Below are 17,325 nucleotides of genomic sequence, written 5' to 3'. Positions count from 1 at the left end.
CTCTTCACGCCCACCGTTTTGTAGGGTGGGGCTCCGCCCTTCGCCCCACACCGTCTCTGGCTCCACCTCCCTTCTGGAAGCTTCCCCAAAAGGGGCGTGCCCTCTCGTTCCCCCTTCCCGCGCCGTGCGGGGGACGAGGAAAGTCAGTTTTGGCTCGGGGCCAGGGAATTATTCCCCCAAAATCAGGCCCCCACCTTTTTTCACCTTTGAACTCTGGCTCAAATCGCACCTCCCCCATGCCAAAGCGCGGGCGTTTTGGGCGGGAGATATTTAAGCTGCCACTCCGCTCCTTTCATCCGTCCCGCGGAGATCGTGACCGCACGGTGCTCGTTGAATGGCGAGTGGCGAAGATGTGGTAGCGTAGTTGTGGAAGGTGGCATCGTGGTGTGAATGGCGTGATTGTTGGCGTCGTGTAGTGAATGGCGTGATCGTTGATATGTTGGTTGTGGCGATGTTCGTTGTTGTTCTTGCACCAAATTTACGTCAGCAAAAGAAAAAAAGACTAACTGAAGAATCGCAGCCCGACTGGATCACATATATTCCCTCTACACAACGGGTTTGGGCTAACTACACATGAACTTACCAATATATCTCACCTGAGGACCCTTTATGGTGTAATGCGAATTTCCACAAACGTAACAATATATTGGCAGAGTATATGGTCCTTTTGTTTTTCTCAAACCATCCTGCTTTTTCTCTGAAACTTAATTTGATCTCATGAATGCGTTCTCTTTTTCACCTCCAAATCAAGAATTCCATCTGTAGTTCTCTACTCCAGATATCTTTCTCCATCTCCCTTCCAAAATCAACATAAAAATATGTAACTGCTCAATTATATATATATATATATATATATATATATATATATATATATATATATATATATATATATATATACATATATACATACATACATACATACATACATACATACATACATACATACATACATAATACATGTATATGGCCACGTTACCCACTCGTTTGTACAACTACCTGAGCTCGGGTCCACGCCCTCAGCGTTCACCCATCTTCCAACTACTATGGATGAGTGAACAGTGGATGAACGCTGGCTAACCACTACCGAAGCGAAACGGTGGGGCAGAACTCCTTCCTGTCCATCTATTACATACATACTTTGTCAGATCAACTAAAGATTCACCACAAACAAGCAGATTTGAAATGTAACAATTATTTATTTCCACACACACAAGCAATAATCATTCAGCACATATTTACAACGCAAGCAAAGTCAAGGCACAGAAGAGCAGACATTCCCTTCGCAAGTATTTCCCCTTAAGCAGACTTACACACAAGACATGGCACCATTACTCATCTAGGAAGAAAAGAAGAGACCACAGAGGTAGAAAGGGGCAATTCTGAGTATTAGTCCGGATGTCAAACACCATTTTTCAAGATGACCTTGCATTAGGGTCCGCACAATGTTTTTCTGCATTTTTGTGATCACCAGACTATCTGAATGAATATTCCGATTGATGCCACTCTGGCACCCTTGAGCATTTTTGTAGAAAATCATTAATATGCAAATTAGTAGTTGCTATTATCAAAATAACAAATTTTCTTTATATCCCCAGAAGTAAGCATCCAAACAGCCTGGTTACGGTTTGTCCACACTCTGCGGTCAAGCGTTTTCCCTCCTCCATTGTTCTAAACATCGTGTCCGGATCAGCTGGATCCATATCTATGAGTGGTGTATAAATGGCCCTCGTTGCAGGTTGGAAGGATCGTTCTTGCTCTCTGCAGAGCTTCGTATTAAAGCCACCAAACTCTGGTGTGTTCTGATCAGAAGTGATTTGCTTCAGAAAAGAGAAATCCATATCTTGAACTCTCCTAAGTTGTATGGCTTGATGAGCCAATACGCGGAGAGGTAACACCACAAGTATGGCTTCTTCAACTGGCATCGCTGGTTTCTCAGGTCCCTTGTTCCTTTGAACCGAAATGTCTTCTGTCACAGGTGTCTTCATTTCATCACGGGTCAATCGTCTGATGATGGCTTCATCTTCAGATGTGGAAGATATCTCCTGATCTTTTATGGTAAGTAGTACTGCAAGAGAATGTGTTGAAACGAGTCCATCCTGGGATGAGATATTTGTGTCGAAGTTGTCAGCAACAACCTGAACGAGGTCACATTCAGCATTGGCGGTTCCCCTAATCCTAGAGTGAACAGTTGCAGCCTTTGCTGCTGACCCCTTGAAAAGCTGAAACTCATCATAGGAACAGGTCACACGATAGTTGTACAACTGCTCGATGAGGAATTTACGACTGACTAGAACTCCCAGTGCTATTTGGAGTAGAGTTGGTCGATTGGTGATCATATTCGTTATGTTTCCTATCAGAGCTCCTGGAAGTGTGCAGTCCAGTGTCGCTGATATTTTGGAGAGTAGCAATTGAAGGGTTGAACTCACTGCTTCATTAGCAATATCTATATTAATTCTAGTCTGATAGGAACTGGGGTCGGACAACAACTGCTTGATTCCTGTGCAACCTTCTTGGCAATTCGTTCTATGGAAACATCAATGGCATCATCTTCATCTGATGCTACTAAGTTGATCGCAGTAGACGCTCTGCTGCGAAACAAGATTAAACTTGAGTGGGAGCACTCGGGAGAGTGCAAAACCTCCGCTGCCAATACTGCTGGGTCACTCAAGTGAACCTTATATCTTATTCATTAAATATGACGTCAACAGTACTGACAGTTATAGTTCTTTTCTCCAACATTTTTTTTTGGGGGGGGGGGGGTTGGAAATCACTTAAAACATGTAGAAATGCAAAAAAAGAAATCGAAATTTTGTTGAAAAAAAAGTTGCAAAGATTTTTTTTTCTCCAACAATTTTTTTTTTTGGGGGGGTGGGGGGGTTGGAAATCACTTAAAACATTTAGAAATGCAAAAAAAAATTCAAATATTTTTTTCAAAATGGCCGCGATAGCGGCCATATTGGATTTTGGACCAAGTCCAAAATGTAATGTCATGATCCTTGGACCATACCTAACCCCCCAACCCCCCCCCCCCCATAAAGTTTCGTCGAAATCTGTCGAGGAGTTTTTTCCGTAATACTGTTCACAAACAAACAAACAAACAAACAAACAGAAAGGGGTGAAAACAGTAACATCCATCCATCTTCGAAGATGGCGGAGGTTAACTTGCAGCACCTTCACCAGACAGAACCAGAAGCTCAGAGCCAAGTATATCCAACAATTTGGATAACAGGGTTCGTTGAGAGTATAGCTTTCCTCCATGATCCTTGTACATATTGTAGACTTCTACTGAATTCCAGATGCGCAACATGTCGTTTTTCATCGATAGGATGGTAGAACTGACAGCTGGCTCAATGTCCTGAGTTTCTCTGCCACTGTGTGCTGCTGCTGCAACAGAACGGGGTGCCATGAAGGACTTTCTGCAGTCATAGTGATAGCTCGCATCAACAGCATGAAGATCGTTGATTGCGCCCATTAATTGTATCTTGACCTGGCGTCCTTCTTCATCCTGATGGGAATCGATAACATCGAGAGTAGTTTGTTTGAAAGTTATCCGAACAACACAATCTGCAGTCCCACGAAGGAGAACTCGCCGCCAACGATTAGGATTCTTCTTATCAAAGTCCATGATGCACTTTTCTCCGCAAAAAATGCAATGTTCTTTAAAGTCAAATACTGTCGGCTTTGAACGGCGGCTTCTTTTGCTTGTTGAAGCATCTTCCAAACAGACATTACTCATTCATTTCAAGTGTCTTTCCATGTGTGAGCGTGATGTGTACGTTGACACACAGTCTCTATGACATTTGAGCTCGATAGATTCGTCTGCCTGTAATCTCTGTTCAAGCTCTTCATGTATACCATCTTGTCTTGCTTCGCTTGACCTGATGATACTTCCCACTCTGTCTGGACCAACTGTTACCAGAGGTTTTCCAGCTTTAGTTGCATCGCAGGGACTGAAGAAACAGTCTCCCATGGTGATGGAGCCTCAACCTGTAACAATAGAGGTAATTATGAACATCAGTAAACATTTAATTTCTTTGTTCGTATTTTAAAAAATTCTCAGGAAACAGGTTCCACCCTGTGTACTTTTAAAAATCAATAAAATACACAGTTGCTTTCAGACAGATCATATATATATATATATATATATATATATATATATATATATATATATATATATATATATATATATATATATATATATATATATATATATATATATATATATATATATATATATATATATATATATATATATATTTGAAAGTGTGTCTGTTTCTCTGTGACCTATGCACGCGAAAAGTACTGGACTGATCCTCACCAAACTTCACATGCTGACAGAACATGTACCCGGGAGTGTCCTGATGTAAAAGAATTGTACTTCCGACTTCCGGTTTCCGAATTATGACGTCATCACCTGATTTCGTAACGTTAATTTTTCAAGTTCAGCCGATTGACATGGGGCCAACACCATATACAATATATCTAACATATGATTTTAAGTTTTGTTTATCTGTTTGTTTGTTTGTCTGCACATGCTAATCTCCTGAAAGGTGAAAGATAGGAGCTAACCACTGAAACAAAAAATGTCGGGATGGGCCCCGGGAAGGTTATAGGCTATGTAGCAAGGCCCCTCGGCCGGGGGGGGGGGTGTTTCCCCCTCACCAACCCCCTTAGCCTATGACTGCCATGGCCCAATAGGGAACTGACACTGTGCTCGCGTCAGACATATGTATAGAAGATTAAATTCATTCAAAAAGAAATCGGGCAGCGCCGGGTGCATTCACCTAGTGTAAAATAATAATAAAAAAAACTTACTTGCAAATAATATCGATAATTCTACTGTATCAGAAGACATTACTCTTACTTAAAAGTCAGTTCTCCATGTTTCTTTCATTACATTACAAGCCTCAACTTACTTGATCAGAAACAGTTCATGCTGTTGATCTTCTGAGGTCAGCCATTTCTTCACAACTGTACTGGGGATAAACGGCTCCGCGCAAGTTATTTTCAAACAGTTTTCTTGTTGTATAACTGTACTGCAAAAATGCCGATCGGCGTGGACAAATTTAGGGGGTAGGGGTATGCTAATTTGCATATTAATGAGCAAAATTTCAATGTTATCAAATTGTAAGTGGTTTTATCATGACCAGTGACCCCAAAAGCATGGGTTTGGACATCTCAACCAGGCTGTTTGGATGTTTACTTCTGGAGATATTGAGAAAAATAATTTTGATAATTGTGACTGTTAATTTGCATATCAATGAGCTAAATTTAAATGTTATTAAATTTTAAGTGGGTTTATCATGACCAGTGACCCTAAAAACATGGGTGTAGACACCTCAACCAGGCTATTTTGGATGCTTACTTTTGGAGATATTAAGACTAATAGTGATTTTGACAATGGCCACCGCGAATTTGCATATTCATGGGTTTCTACAAAAATGCTCAAGGGTGCCAGAGTGGCATCAATTGGAATATTCCTTCAGATGGTCTGGTGATCACAATAATGCATAAAAACATTGTGCAGACCCTAATGCATGCTTTTCTGGCCAACACTTGGACTATATTGGTTCGGCTCCGCACTTACCTCACACAACCAAGCGGCGTTGCTTCGTGCCAAAGGTTAAAAGTGGAGGGGAGGGGGGGATGAGGGGGTTTGGTGACTGTGTCAGTGTTGTCTTCGAAATGTGTGGTGTGAGTCTATGTATACGGAGTTGCATGACACTCCAGGGAATTTGCTGCACCCTTGGCTTGTGGGCTGCTCGCCTCTGGTCCCAGCACGACTAGCTCCTGCACCTCATATCCCAGTGCAGCCGGGTACAGCATGACCCATACTCCGGCAGATAATCTCCCGACCAAGCAGTCTGAGATGTTCTTGTGTCCCTGGTGCATCGAGAAACAGCCACGAACTGTGCTGAATCCTGGCTTTTATACGTGCCATGTCAGGCGTGGCTTGAAGGGAGCAAATTTCACGTGAGCATCTTTCTCATTGGTGCGTGTCCGTCATGATATTCATATTGCGATGCGAGTCCCCGCTCCCTTCCTCTCGTGCAAATCTTTCTTTGTACTGTGCGTGTTTGAGAAGCGTTGTCCCACTTGACGAATGTAGTTGTGCTGGGAAAGAAGAATGGGGAATGGCAATTCGGTACCAGTCCACAGGATTAATTGTTTCTGACGCTGAGGGACTCGTTTGCCAATACTGGTTTTGACGGAGGTTGGTTGTGACTTGAAGACTGAGGAGTATGGGATGAACAGACAGATGAACAGATGTTTAATTGTGAAGGAATAACCGAATGAGTGGATCAAATGTACAGACAGACAGACCAAAGCACGAGAATAAACCAACTGCTGGGTTGAAGGAAAGACCAATGAGGTGAAGGAGGGGTTGTTGAATTGAGGTTTGGTGAAGCAAATTATTGGTGATTTGAATGGATTAAAAGCGGAAAATGAGGAGACAACATACCAGTAATACACAGACTAACCTCACAATGCATTTTTCCTTTCAATTCCCTGGACAAAGGGCAAAGGTCAACATACCACATAAACTAATGAAATAACTCATTCTGGGGAATCCTACGTGTCCACGAATGCTCTCCCCCGGGGTACGTTTCCAAAGCCTTAACGATATCAAGTTATAATGTTATAAATCGATTTTACTTTCTCTCCACAATCTCTGAAGATGTCATTTCTTTGAGATATTATTCTTGTAATGATATGATTATCAAGACCTCGAGGCCATTAACCAATTCTCACAACTCGGTGTCAGATTATATTTCGATACAAGACTTTGCATTTCATGACCGATGTCATTCAAGTAACATCAGCAGGGATGTTTCACGCACCACTGAGAGTTGTTTTTCTTCGTTGGTTCAGTATTTATGGTTGTTTGTTAATTGATCAGCTGAATGGCAGTATTGATGCTTTCTGAATAAAGTGGTTTTACACATCCAGGGAAGACATGGAATCTTGCAGTGAAACATGATCTCAGGGAGAGTTGCACATCTCTTCATTTTATCGATAGAAATATTTAATTTCAACACGACATCATGACCAGTAACAAGTACTGTATAAATGCCAAAATTTGTGGGATAGGTCATATTTTGAGTGCTTTGATGCTGGCCAAGCAGGCATCCTGTTCCCCCCACCTCTCCCCCCCTTTTTTAGGTCATCTCCACCGAGATGACCTAATAAAGCCAGACCAAATGTCCGTCCGTCCGTACGTCCGTCAACAATTTTTCTTTCCGATCTTGATGAAGCTTAGTATGTGGGTAGAGGTCGATGAGTGTTGCACAACAATATAACTTTTGTCCGGATTCAAGGTCAGGGACGAGGTCACGTAAGTTATAAAAATCGCCATTTTCAAAACCTATCTAGTCTGCCATTCTACAAGATATTCGGCAACTGTTTATTGATTATGATAGTAAAAAATATTATCTTGTATCTAACCAGACAGATTTTTGAATTTCCTTCCCGTTTGATCGTCACGTGATCTGGAAGATAGCCAAAAACGCCGATGCGATTCGCAAAGAAGGAAGGAAGGAGAAATGAAATATAAATATAAAACACATTTTTAGCCTTTTATATTTATACATTTTCTGCCAAAGGTGCAAAAGTTTCAAAACCCGAAATGTAAACTTCGGCATTTATTTTCAAAATATAATTTCGTGCGCGCGCCAAAATGCCGAGTCATCTTTAACCAAACTGCGTAGTAGAACTGCGCAGTAGTCCGGTCATGGCGTCTGAGCAGTGGCCAGCGTGGTTCAGATTGACTGTGGTTTCTGGGACGAAGGTGATTGTGAAGAAGTATGTCGGCAGTATAAATTTGAGTGACTGTATTGGTGATTTAATCACGCAACATCTTGACAACGAATATTCTGGTCGAATGATTGCATCAATTCAGTGCATCAGCAGGGATAATTTGCAGGCTCCTCTCAATCGTGCTGATATCTCACATAATCACTGGCGGACATAGGGCTGTGGGCTGTGGGGCGAGGCCACGGATCCCAGATGAGTGGACAAGTGATAAATTATGCTACATGCTTCGGGCTTTCTGATTAATATATCAATGAGTACATTCCATAATTAATGAATTAATAACTAATGAATCTGGCATACAAAATGTTTTTTCATACCTGACATGTTACTTTGTGCAGTGTCACGAAACTTCTGTGGAATTAATAAAAATGAATGAATTTGCTAGCTCTTACGATTTTTCAAATCTCAATATCTCTATAAATACTTGACCAATTTTCATTCTGAACGTTGCATTATAATCAGTGAAGAATAATCTACAGGATTATCATAATATCCGAGAGCTAAGCCTATTTTTTCGTTTTTTTTCTACAACCGGAAGTGAAATGCCCCCAGAGAGTGGACGGACCGGAAAACCACGTATTGCACTGACTGGTGATTCTGATGTGTTAATCCGGGTACTAAATGAACAATACATATTTATTAATTATGTCATTAGTAGTATTATCCTAGTGTATCTCTGTGAACTATTTCAATCGAAACGGTTAGTTTGGACTGTTTCGCAGTTACCCGAACTGAACATTGAGAACTTGTGGTATTATAGAGATGACCATCACCCCCACATGGGGGTAATTTTTTGCACACACAATGTACAAATGATACCCCTTTTCTAAAATCCTTCATCACATTGGTGTAAGTGTATAAGCCTTACCTTCAAGTTCATTTCTAGCTCACCTGGAACATAGTTCAGGTGAGCTGATGGGATGGTGCGTCGTCAGTCCGTCCGTAAACATTTGCAACTTCGTCTCCAAAACTGATGATGGGATTGTTACAAAACTTGGCTAAAATGATCTTTGGTGTGGAAGAACTCAAGTTTGTGCATGGCATCCTCCCCCTCCACCCGTAAAACTTGGTTATCGTAAGGTTTTAAGTCCCAAAAGTACTTGAATTTCAATATTTTGGCTTGGTTGCCATTTTGGATTACAGGAAAACCTTGAACAATCTTCTTCTCTCAAACTGCTTAACTGCTCAGTGTGAAACTTTTAATTTGTGATCAACTACCCATGGGAAATCTAGTTTAACTATGACCTCATTAGTCACGTGGTATAGCACCCATGTTGGATGTTTCGAAAAAGTTTTAAAATCTTCATCTCTGAAACCACTTAACCGATTGATGCAAAACTTTACATTTGTGGTTGATTCCACGTCGGAAATATATTTGATAACAATAACGTCATTGGTCACATGGTTTGGCAGCCATATTGGATCAAAGGAAAAACTTTAAAATTGATCTTCTCTGAAACCGCTTTACCGATCAATGCGAAGCTTAAAACATATGACTGATTCATGTATTTTCTGGTGTATAAACCACACTTTTTATCAGCAAAAAAATGATAAATTTGGGGGCGCAGTTAATACACAGATATAGCAAAAAAAAAATTGGTCTTAAAAACGATCAATGCTGAGTTTCAATTATATTACAAATGAACACTTTTTTGCAGTCAGAACTGCTGTTAACCTCAATTCCAACATTTAAATTTTGAAAATCGGTTCAGGTTGAGTTTGGACAGTGTTTTATTAACCGTGTGTGGAAATTTAATAAAAAAAAAAGACAGCCTGAGTTTAGGTGTGTGGTGTATATGGAGCCTTGTGGCTCTGAAAATGCCATTAAACACAAAAGAAGAAGAACACCTGGTCTCACATCAAAAGAAGAATTATTCACACGAGCTAGAGTCCAATAACAGAGCAACCACCCCAAATTAGCTTGCGCGCAAACTTCCGTGCATCCAACAACAGGCTAGGGGTGGACACGTGACCCTCAAGAAGGGCCGCTCAACACTACTGGTCATGAGAAGGACCGATTCACCGTCATGCTCGCCTGCACTGCACACTGTGGCAAGACCTACACCAAGAGCGGGAGGATGAGAAAGGTCAGCCTTCCGATGATCTGTGGTTGGATCATCAAGGTTTGGGAGGAGATACCGTCAGACATCAAGCAATGAAATGCTGCATCTCCGACATGCTGCATCTACAACAACATGGATAGCACAGAAGATGACCATTTGGGAGGAGTTGGAGGCTGCAAATGATGGAGACTTGCTCTACCCTGATTTGGACAAGGAGTTACGTGCCGTCTTCGACGAGGCAGCATTGACTAGGATTTCCTCGGGTTTAGCTGAAAAGTTTCATGAAACCCAAACGACCCTTTTCAGGGCCACAAATCCACAAGAAATATGTATGATACGGGTCTGCATCACTTTTCTTCCTTTTTCTTGCAACAAAAAAAATCCCCTTTATAATATTAAAAAATAAGAAAGCAAAATAAAAACTTCTTGGTATATCTCTCCTCTCTCTTCAACTTCTTGAAAATGAGAATAAGACTGTTAGACGAAATTAAGCGGACATGGGAGTAAGCATGTTGATACCTCTGTCACTTTGTTCTCTACAAAGTTAATGTAGAAGCGTATTTGGATCGAGATCAGAAAATAAAATGATCAATATATTCATTTGTTTTGAAGGTGAAAAACAAGGGTACGGTTAATACACGGCCGTGGTTTATACACTGGAAAATATGGTACCTATGGGAACGTTTCATTAAAATAAGTTTATCTGAAACACAATATGGCAGTCAGTGATGTCATAATACGGAAACTGGGCACTATCTCAAAAAATATGAATTATAGGCACCTTGGAGTTGCACGTTATCAATTGGTGCTTATTTTGACATAACAGGAAGTGATATCATGCTGGAAGTGGGTGATAACTTGAAAACTAAGGCTCATAGACAACAGGGAGTTGCACTCCTGTGAAGATCGTTTCATTGCCACCTGACCTAAAATGTGTATTCTAAACCCAGCTCTTATTTTTATCCTGATCCATCCGTCACTCCACTTTTTGGCAATCAGCCAGGTGAGCCACAGGACCATTGGTGCTCTGCTTTCTAATTCCTTACTTTCATTGTTTTTAAGTTTAATGGGTTTTTATTTGGCAATAAAGCTCCGATGAATATCGCTTCATTTTACAACTTGGCATCAGCAAAAACAACACCTGATTTTAATGAATGTTAAGCACAGAACCAGGTTCTGCATTATTAGCCCCCCTCAGGCTTAGGCCGAAACGGGGGCTTATGGATTTGATCTTGATTTTCGTGTGCGCGTGCGTCCGCAACCGTATCTCGGACATGGTATGGACCGATTGTATTCGTACTTGGCACAAAAACGACAAATGATGGTGTACATATGCACTTCATTTTTTTTTGACATCAGATCGAAGATGGCCTACTGGTGGCCATTTTGGTTATAAAAAACAAAAAGCAAAACCTCATGTTGAGCATTTCCTCAACCATTAATCAGACATACATTGACCGATGTTGTCCAAACTTGGCAAACAGATAATGAATGATGGCTTACATACGCACGTCATTTTTTTTTTCGAGATCAGATCCAAGCTTGCTTCCTGGTGGCCATTTTGTTACTTTAATGTGTCCCCAATTATTTATCCGACATGTATGGTTCCATTTTGTTCAAACTTGGCACAAGCACAGTACATGATGGCATGCACGTGCCCCTCGCTTTTTTTTTTTTACGATCTGATCAAAGATGGCCGACTGGTAGACATGGCAACCATTTTCGTTGTTCATAAATATGGTCTCGCCCGTTAACTCCAGACAGCAAAATTACAAAAACAATTGGGGCTATGACATTTTATGTCTTTTTTTAAACTTGTTTTTCCAGTTTGCAGACACAAATATGCTGGTCAGCAAGTGGCTGGTGATCCACAGCAAAATGAGAAATCACTGTTGCAAAATGAAAGAATTCCAACAATCAGATTGAAGGGAGATAAAAGATTTAACAGAAAAAAAACATAACAGCCCAACTTTATGGTTCATTAAAATTTATTTTATCCCAGCAAAACCTGCCAGTCAGGTATTGTTCAGCAGATGAACATAAACCCTCAGCCGCTGGCTTGTATGGAGAGCACCTGCCATGTTTTCATTCACCACTGCTACCACTCTTACAGTTTGTCATACTCTGACCTTTATTTATGTCAAAAAAAGTTTTTCTGGTCGTACATTTTCCTCATCTCTGCCCTTTACAGTCGATTCAAAACTCATCAATCAGATGAGTCTTTCAGTCTGCTTTACTCAGTCTTTGCCCCTCCCAAAATCCCTCCACTCATTTCCACATGCTATTGCACTCACTTCAAAATACTCATTCTCGCATTCACAAAATCAGGCATCTTGATGCTCCATAAGATCTCTCCTTTCTCACCGTGACTTTTCTCAGTTTCCTACACCTTGATTCAACTCTCACCAACATGCCTTCATACTATCGACATTTTGTGCGGAATCTCCTGCCATTCTTACATTTTCCAACCAAGTCCATTCCTTTTACACTAAATGTTAAAACCCATGTCGTCTCTTAAGTATTGGGGGAGGTTTTGAATGAGAATCACATTGGTTTAGTTGGGCATAAGACGTCTGTGTCAAATGCGCCGTAGCGTATGTCCGGTAATTTGACCAGAGAGCCCAAAAGTGAGTCCCACAAGCAGATATTTTTCTTTTTTTCTTCTTTATTTTCCCCCTCTTATGTTAACTTCCTCCACTTCATCCCCCTCCCACCCATCCTTTACAGTAATCATTGCTATGAGTTGGTGCCAGATCTTGGTCATCAAAAGCTGGCGTGATACTCCTGCATGGCAGACGAATATGTGTGCGCAAATGGAACTGGGTTTTTCTTCTTTGCCCAGGGCCCCGATATAGGCAGGAGACGGAATTCTCTGAGGGAGGAGGGGGACCTGCACAATGCAGAAGGCTCGCATGAACGTGCATAGCAGAAACAGGTGGTGGGAACATGTATGGTACACGTGGACAATTCAATCGGTTTGAACCCGTGGAGAACAATAGGGTGTTGCTGCAGCCGAGAGGCAGGATGGACGTGCGCACCCAGAGTTGGTGCTGCTGAAACCTAGAAGAGCTTAAATGTGTGGAGAGAGAAGCTGAGAGCAACAGATTGGTCTGTCTTCTTTGAAGCACCACAGCCATCAACCAGTAGTTTCACCTCTCCATCTTTATTTTTTTCATTTCTTGTTACAATCGCTCCCCCGCCCCTTCGACTTGGTTATTTTGCTTCTTTCATTAACCTCTATCCTTTTGCCTCCTCTTGCTTGTGGGTTTAGCTACACAGTTAAGAAGAAGGTCCTGTGTTTTGTTTTAACGATCAGTGCTTGTTCTGCTGTTTGGACTTGCAACCTGTGGGTTAAAGTGATTGGGGTATTTCATTATAATCATCTTTATTCTTCCATAAATTTTTATTTTTATTTTTAGAATACAAAATATATGATAGTTTTAGATTGAGCGAACAGAGAGAGGGCAACAGATTGAGGATCAGAGTTGTCATGTGAGCATTCCCAGTGCTTCATTCAACTTTTGGTTGCCAAAAAGGCAGCATACTGGCATTGAGGCAGTGGGTTTGTCGGCAGACAAAACGATTAAGGAATTGATTGAAATGAAACCGAGGAACAAGGCCTGTTGTGCTCATATTGCAGATAGGTATTTGGCTCTTTTTATAATCGCCACTTGTCAGAAACTGTTCATTCACACTCTTTCCTCCAATGCTTCAAGCAAGCAGTACACTACCCCTCCCATCGCCACCTCATCCCTACCCCCACTCTTTTGTACCCAAATTCATCTTACCTATCCCAATTCTCTTACTTGCACACTTCCTTGTTTCCTCCCCTCGTCTCCTCTTTTTCTTTTCCTTCTTTCCCTTGCTTGTTTCTAACTGTAATCCCTTTGCTCCCACTGTATCTGTACATCTGTACATTGCCATTTTACGCTGTTTTTCCTCGCTCTTTCACGAGCCTATATTGTGTATCAAATGAAAATACATTAGTCACTGTTTTAAAATTCTCCGAAGGACCAAGTCCCTCCTTTTCCATCCTTGGTTTATGACAGTGCACTCTTAAAATGAATTGCCCCCTGTCTTGCATCATTAGAGTGATCATACACACTTTTTTTTAGGCTCACATTAATGTCGACAGGATGTACTCCCTCTGCAGTAAAATCATTTAATCTACTTTCTGCTTTGTGTGCATTACAAATCGAGCAGTTATTTTAGACTGTGTGTTGTCACGTGACAACTCCCAGTGCTGGCCGGGATGGAGAGTTGGGAAATGCTCTTCTTTTAGGAGCAATTTGGTTGCCTTCTTATTGGGTGTTCCGAAAGTAAACAAGATAAGTAAATTTCCTACTGACCCCCATCGTTTGAACGAGAAATAGATTTATCATAATACTGTGTTTAATTTGAGGTGTTGTGTGTTGTTTGATTGGTTGGTTGGTTGGTTGGTTGTGTGATTCTTTGGTTTGTTGTTTGGGTGTGTGATTGTTTGTGTGTTTGGTTTCTGTTTGGTGTTATGGGGAGTTTGTCAATCACAAGGCCAAAAGGCCACTCAAAGGTTGTGGCTACAAAAAATGAATTGTAGGAAGGAGAATTACTGGAAAAGGAGATACCTATTCACATGTCTGTTAAACTGGGAAAGGTTTACATTGCTGGGAGACTGGATGCAGGAAGGGAAATCCAGCGTTTGGCAGTGCATGGGGAAAAAAAACTGGAGGAATTTCTTGCTGTGTTGACCTTAAAAACACACAGACAATGTGTGGGTGTGCAGAAACTGCCAAATCTGTAGAATGCTTGAAAATATGTAAAGGAGGGGCAATTAATGAAAGGCTTTTCGAGCATCTTCCATTAGAGTACCTGCAGAAGATAGGCTGAGAGGCCACAAAATGACGTACCAAGATATAATGCCAGATCATGGCCTACTAGGTTAACTGCTCATTTAATTCTGTTAAGAAGGGACAGAAGATGAGTCGGAGCACCCACTAAGATGTGTCGGCAGTGTGTGTTGTGTGTTTTTATCTATTCAGAGAAATAACAGAAGTAAATGGACACCATGATTTTGAAAGAATTTATTTATTTAACATTTGAAGTATTTTTGATACGTTTTAATACGTACACTCGTATTTTGTAGACTTGCCATTTGCAGATTTCAATGCTTTTACTCTTTCAGACATAGAACTAACGAGTTCTGAAATGTTCTCTTGTGGGATTCGACCTTCTTACAAATCGCAAAGGTCATGTGCCACCTGGATTTGAGGCATAGTTAATTGTCGTACACGACCCAGGAATTAGCCCAGGCTTCACACAAAAGGTTTAGAAATTCTGCCCGTGATGTTGGTTTCCTGGACTTTTTCCGCACAGCTCGAACCAATATGGCCAAGACGTGTTTCATGGGATTCATGTCAGGAGACTGATTTGCCCATGGAAGTCTCCTGATCCCATTTCTGTCCTGCCATTCTTTGGTCTTTTTTGCAGTGTCCATCTTCCATGAACAGTGTTGTTTTGACAATCTGACCAGTGGAGAAGACAGGGAGAAGTCCATCCTCAAGGATAGAAATGTATATAGTAGAGTTGATGTTGCCAACACACTCCACAAACTCTGACCGACCAGTGCTCCAGATTGCTCCCGACACCATCACTGAAAAACCACCGTGTTTGACAGTTGGCTGCAATCGATTCAAAGAGAACTCTTGACTGGGAAGTCTCCAGACCCATACATATCTGCTGTCAGAAAATTGAGCAAATTGGGACTCATCTGAAAAAATGACAGTTTGCCAAAACTCCAAGTGGCCATCTCGTCAGCCCACTTCTTTCTCCTTTGAATGTTGGTTGGTCTAAGAAGAGGTTTTTCTCCATGTTGTTCTCCCAAAGTAGCCCAGTTGATGAAGGAACTGCACAACAGTTCTTTAGCTAACTTGGACCTCCTCTGCAACATCTGCTGCCTTGCAATGGGGAGTTTTCTCAATAGACCGCTTCACAGCTCGAAGACACCTTTCTGAGGGCCCAGATCGACCAGAACGGGAAGCTGTGGATTCCTTGCCTTCGCTGGTGAATTGCACAATCACCCGATTGACCGTAGAAAGCGGAATGTCAAGGTTCTGAGCTATCTGGTGCTGACTGACTCCTTCCGAATGATCAACAATTCGACCTCTTCACAATGCCAAGGTCGTGTGCTCCCCGGGTTTGAGTCATAGTTAATTGTCGTACATGACCCAGGAACTCATTTCTGCAAATAAATAGCTGAATATTAGTCCAAATCACTGAGTAAGATTTGCTTGATACAGATGAAATGAATTAATTTAAGGTGTCTATTTACTTCTGTCATGTCATATATATATATATATATATATATATATATATATATATATATATATATATATATATATATATATATATATATATTTATATATATAAACTTTTTTGCTTTTTTTAATCCTCCACAATATTTTTTTGCTCTTATAATGCAGTTCAATAAGTGATCAAGGTACACGACAGTGAAGGGTGTATTGATGCTTGTGGTGCGAAGTGAAAGTACATTTGCAAAACGTCCAAATGATGTTTTTAGATCAGGGTCAGTCGGTGCGAATCCTGTGTAACTGTTTTGGTGTTTGTTCTTCAACAGTGTGTGACATTACGAAGCAACGTGAAAAGCTCATTAAGTTCTATGCTAAAAGTGACTTGAAGAAGGGCATTGGCAAGCAGAGAACAAAATAATTTGAACGTGACCAAGATGCATGATTTTAACAAGTTTTTCTCAACAAAGAAATACAGTTACCAAAATACCTTCCCATGCGAGCGATCAAGTATGCTCCTTGACAAAGGATGATGCGAGTGATCGCACTCCTTAAAAATGAGTCACTGTTGTAAACTGTCTCTACCACCGTTGGCTATTTTGAGACCTTTGCTGAGTTGTTTGTTCTTCTGCCCTTCTCTTATCTGCTGTTAATGCATTTCAATTTGAAATTGGATCTATCGGTTACCGGCTTGTCCATTTCTTTAGACCTGAGATGTTTGTCCAGTTTTGTATTTCTTTGTGACAAACCTACTTCCGAGGATACCGACTCCTTGTTGATCTATATTTTTCAAAAAGAGGGAAACTAATGCCTGTTTTTTTTTTTTTTTTCCTTTTTCTTTTTTGTCATCAGTATAAAGTGAACTTATCTTTTTGTTACACATCGTTTGAGGTTATGTTGTTTTAACCATTTGAAACAAAAGTTCAGATACCCGTTAACTCAACAATATATCCACCACAACCTTTTAAATTTGGATTATTAGCTCAATACTAAAGTGATGTTTCATTGATATCATTATCTCCCCTTTTCTCCCTACCATTGCTTCCCCCCCCCCCTCCCCAAACTTAGTCACGAGAGGAGATAAGGCAAAAGACACTTGCTGCGAAACGGGAAAAGAAGAAGGAGAAACGTAAGAAAAAGAAAGAAGAGCAGAAGCGAAAGTT

General features: G+C 40.9%; 1 protein-coding gene across 6 annotated transcripts in view; it reads left to right on the top strand.

The window, feature by feature from the left end:
- Positions 1 to 17,325, top strand: part of LOC147017934 (ankyrin repeat domain-containing protein 17-like) — a 208,348-nt gene that overhangs the window by 166,360 nt on the left and 24,663 nt on the right. For all 6 annotated transcript variants that reach the window (XM_085897031.1, XM_085897030.1, XM_085897029.1 and 3 more), the window contains one exon: positions 17,231 to 17,325. This exon is cut by the window's right edge and continues 146 nt beyond it. In XM_085897031.1, coding sequence (XP_085753157.1) covers positions 17,231 to 17,325 — 95 coding nt within the window. The remainder of the gene's footprint in view (positions 1 to 17,230) is intronic.

This window comes from Eptatretus burgeri, chromosome 10 (assembly GCF_056783735.1).
Source record: "Eptatretus burgeri isolate ZD-2024b chromosome 10, Ebu_testis_v1, whole genome shotgun sequence".
Lineage (NCBI taxonomy): Eukaryota > Metazoa > Chordata > Myxini > Myxiniformes > Myxinidae > Eptatretus > Eptatretus burgeri.
This window is presented reverse-complemented; position numbering and strand designations above follow the sequence as displayed.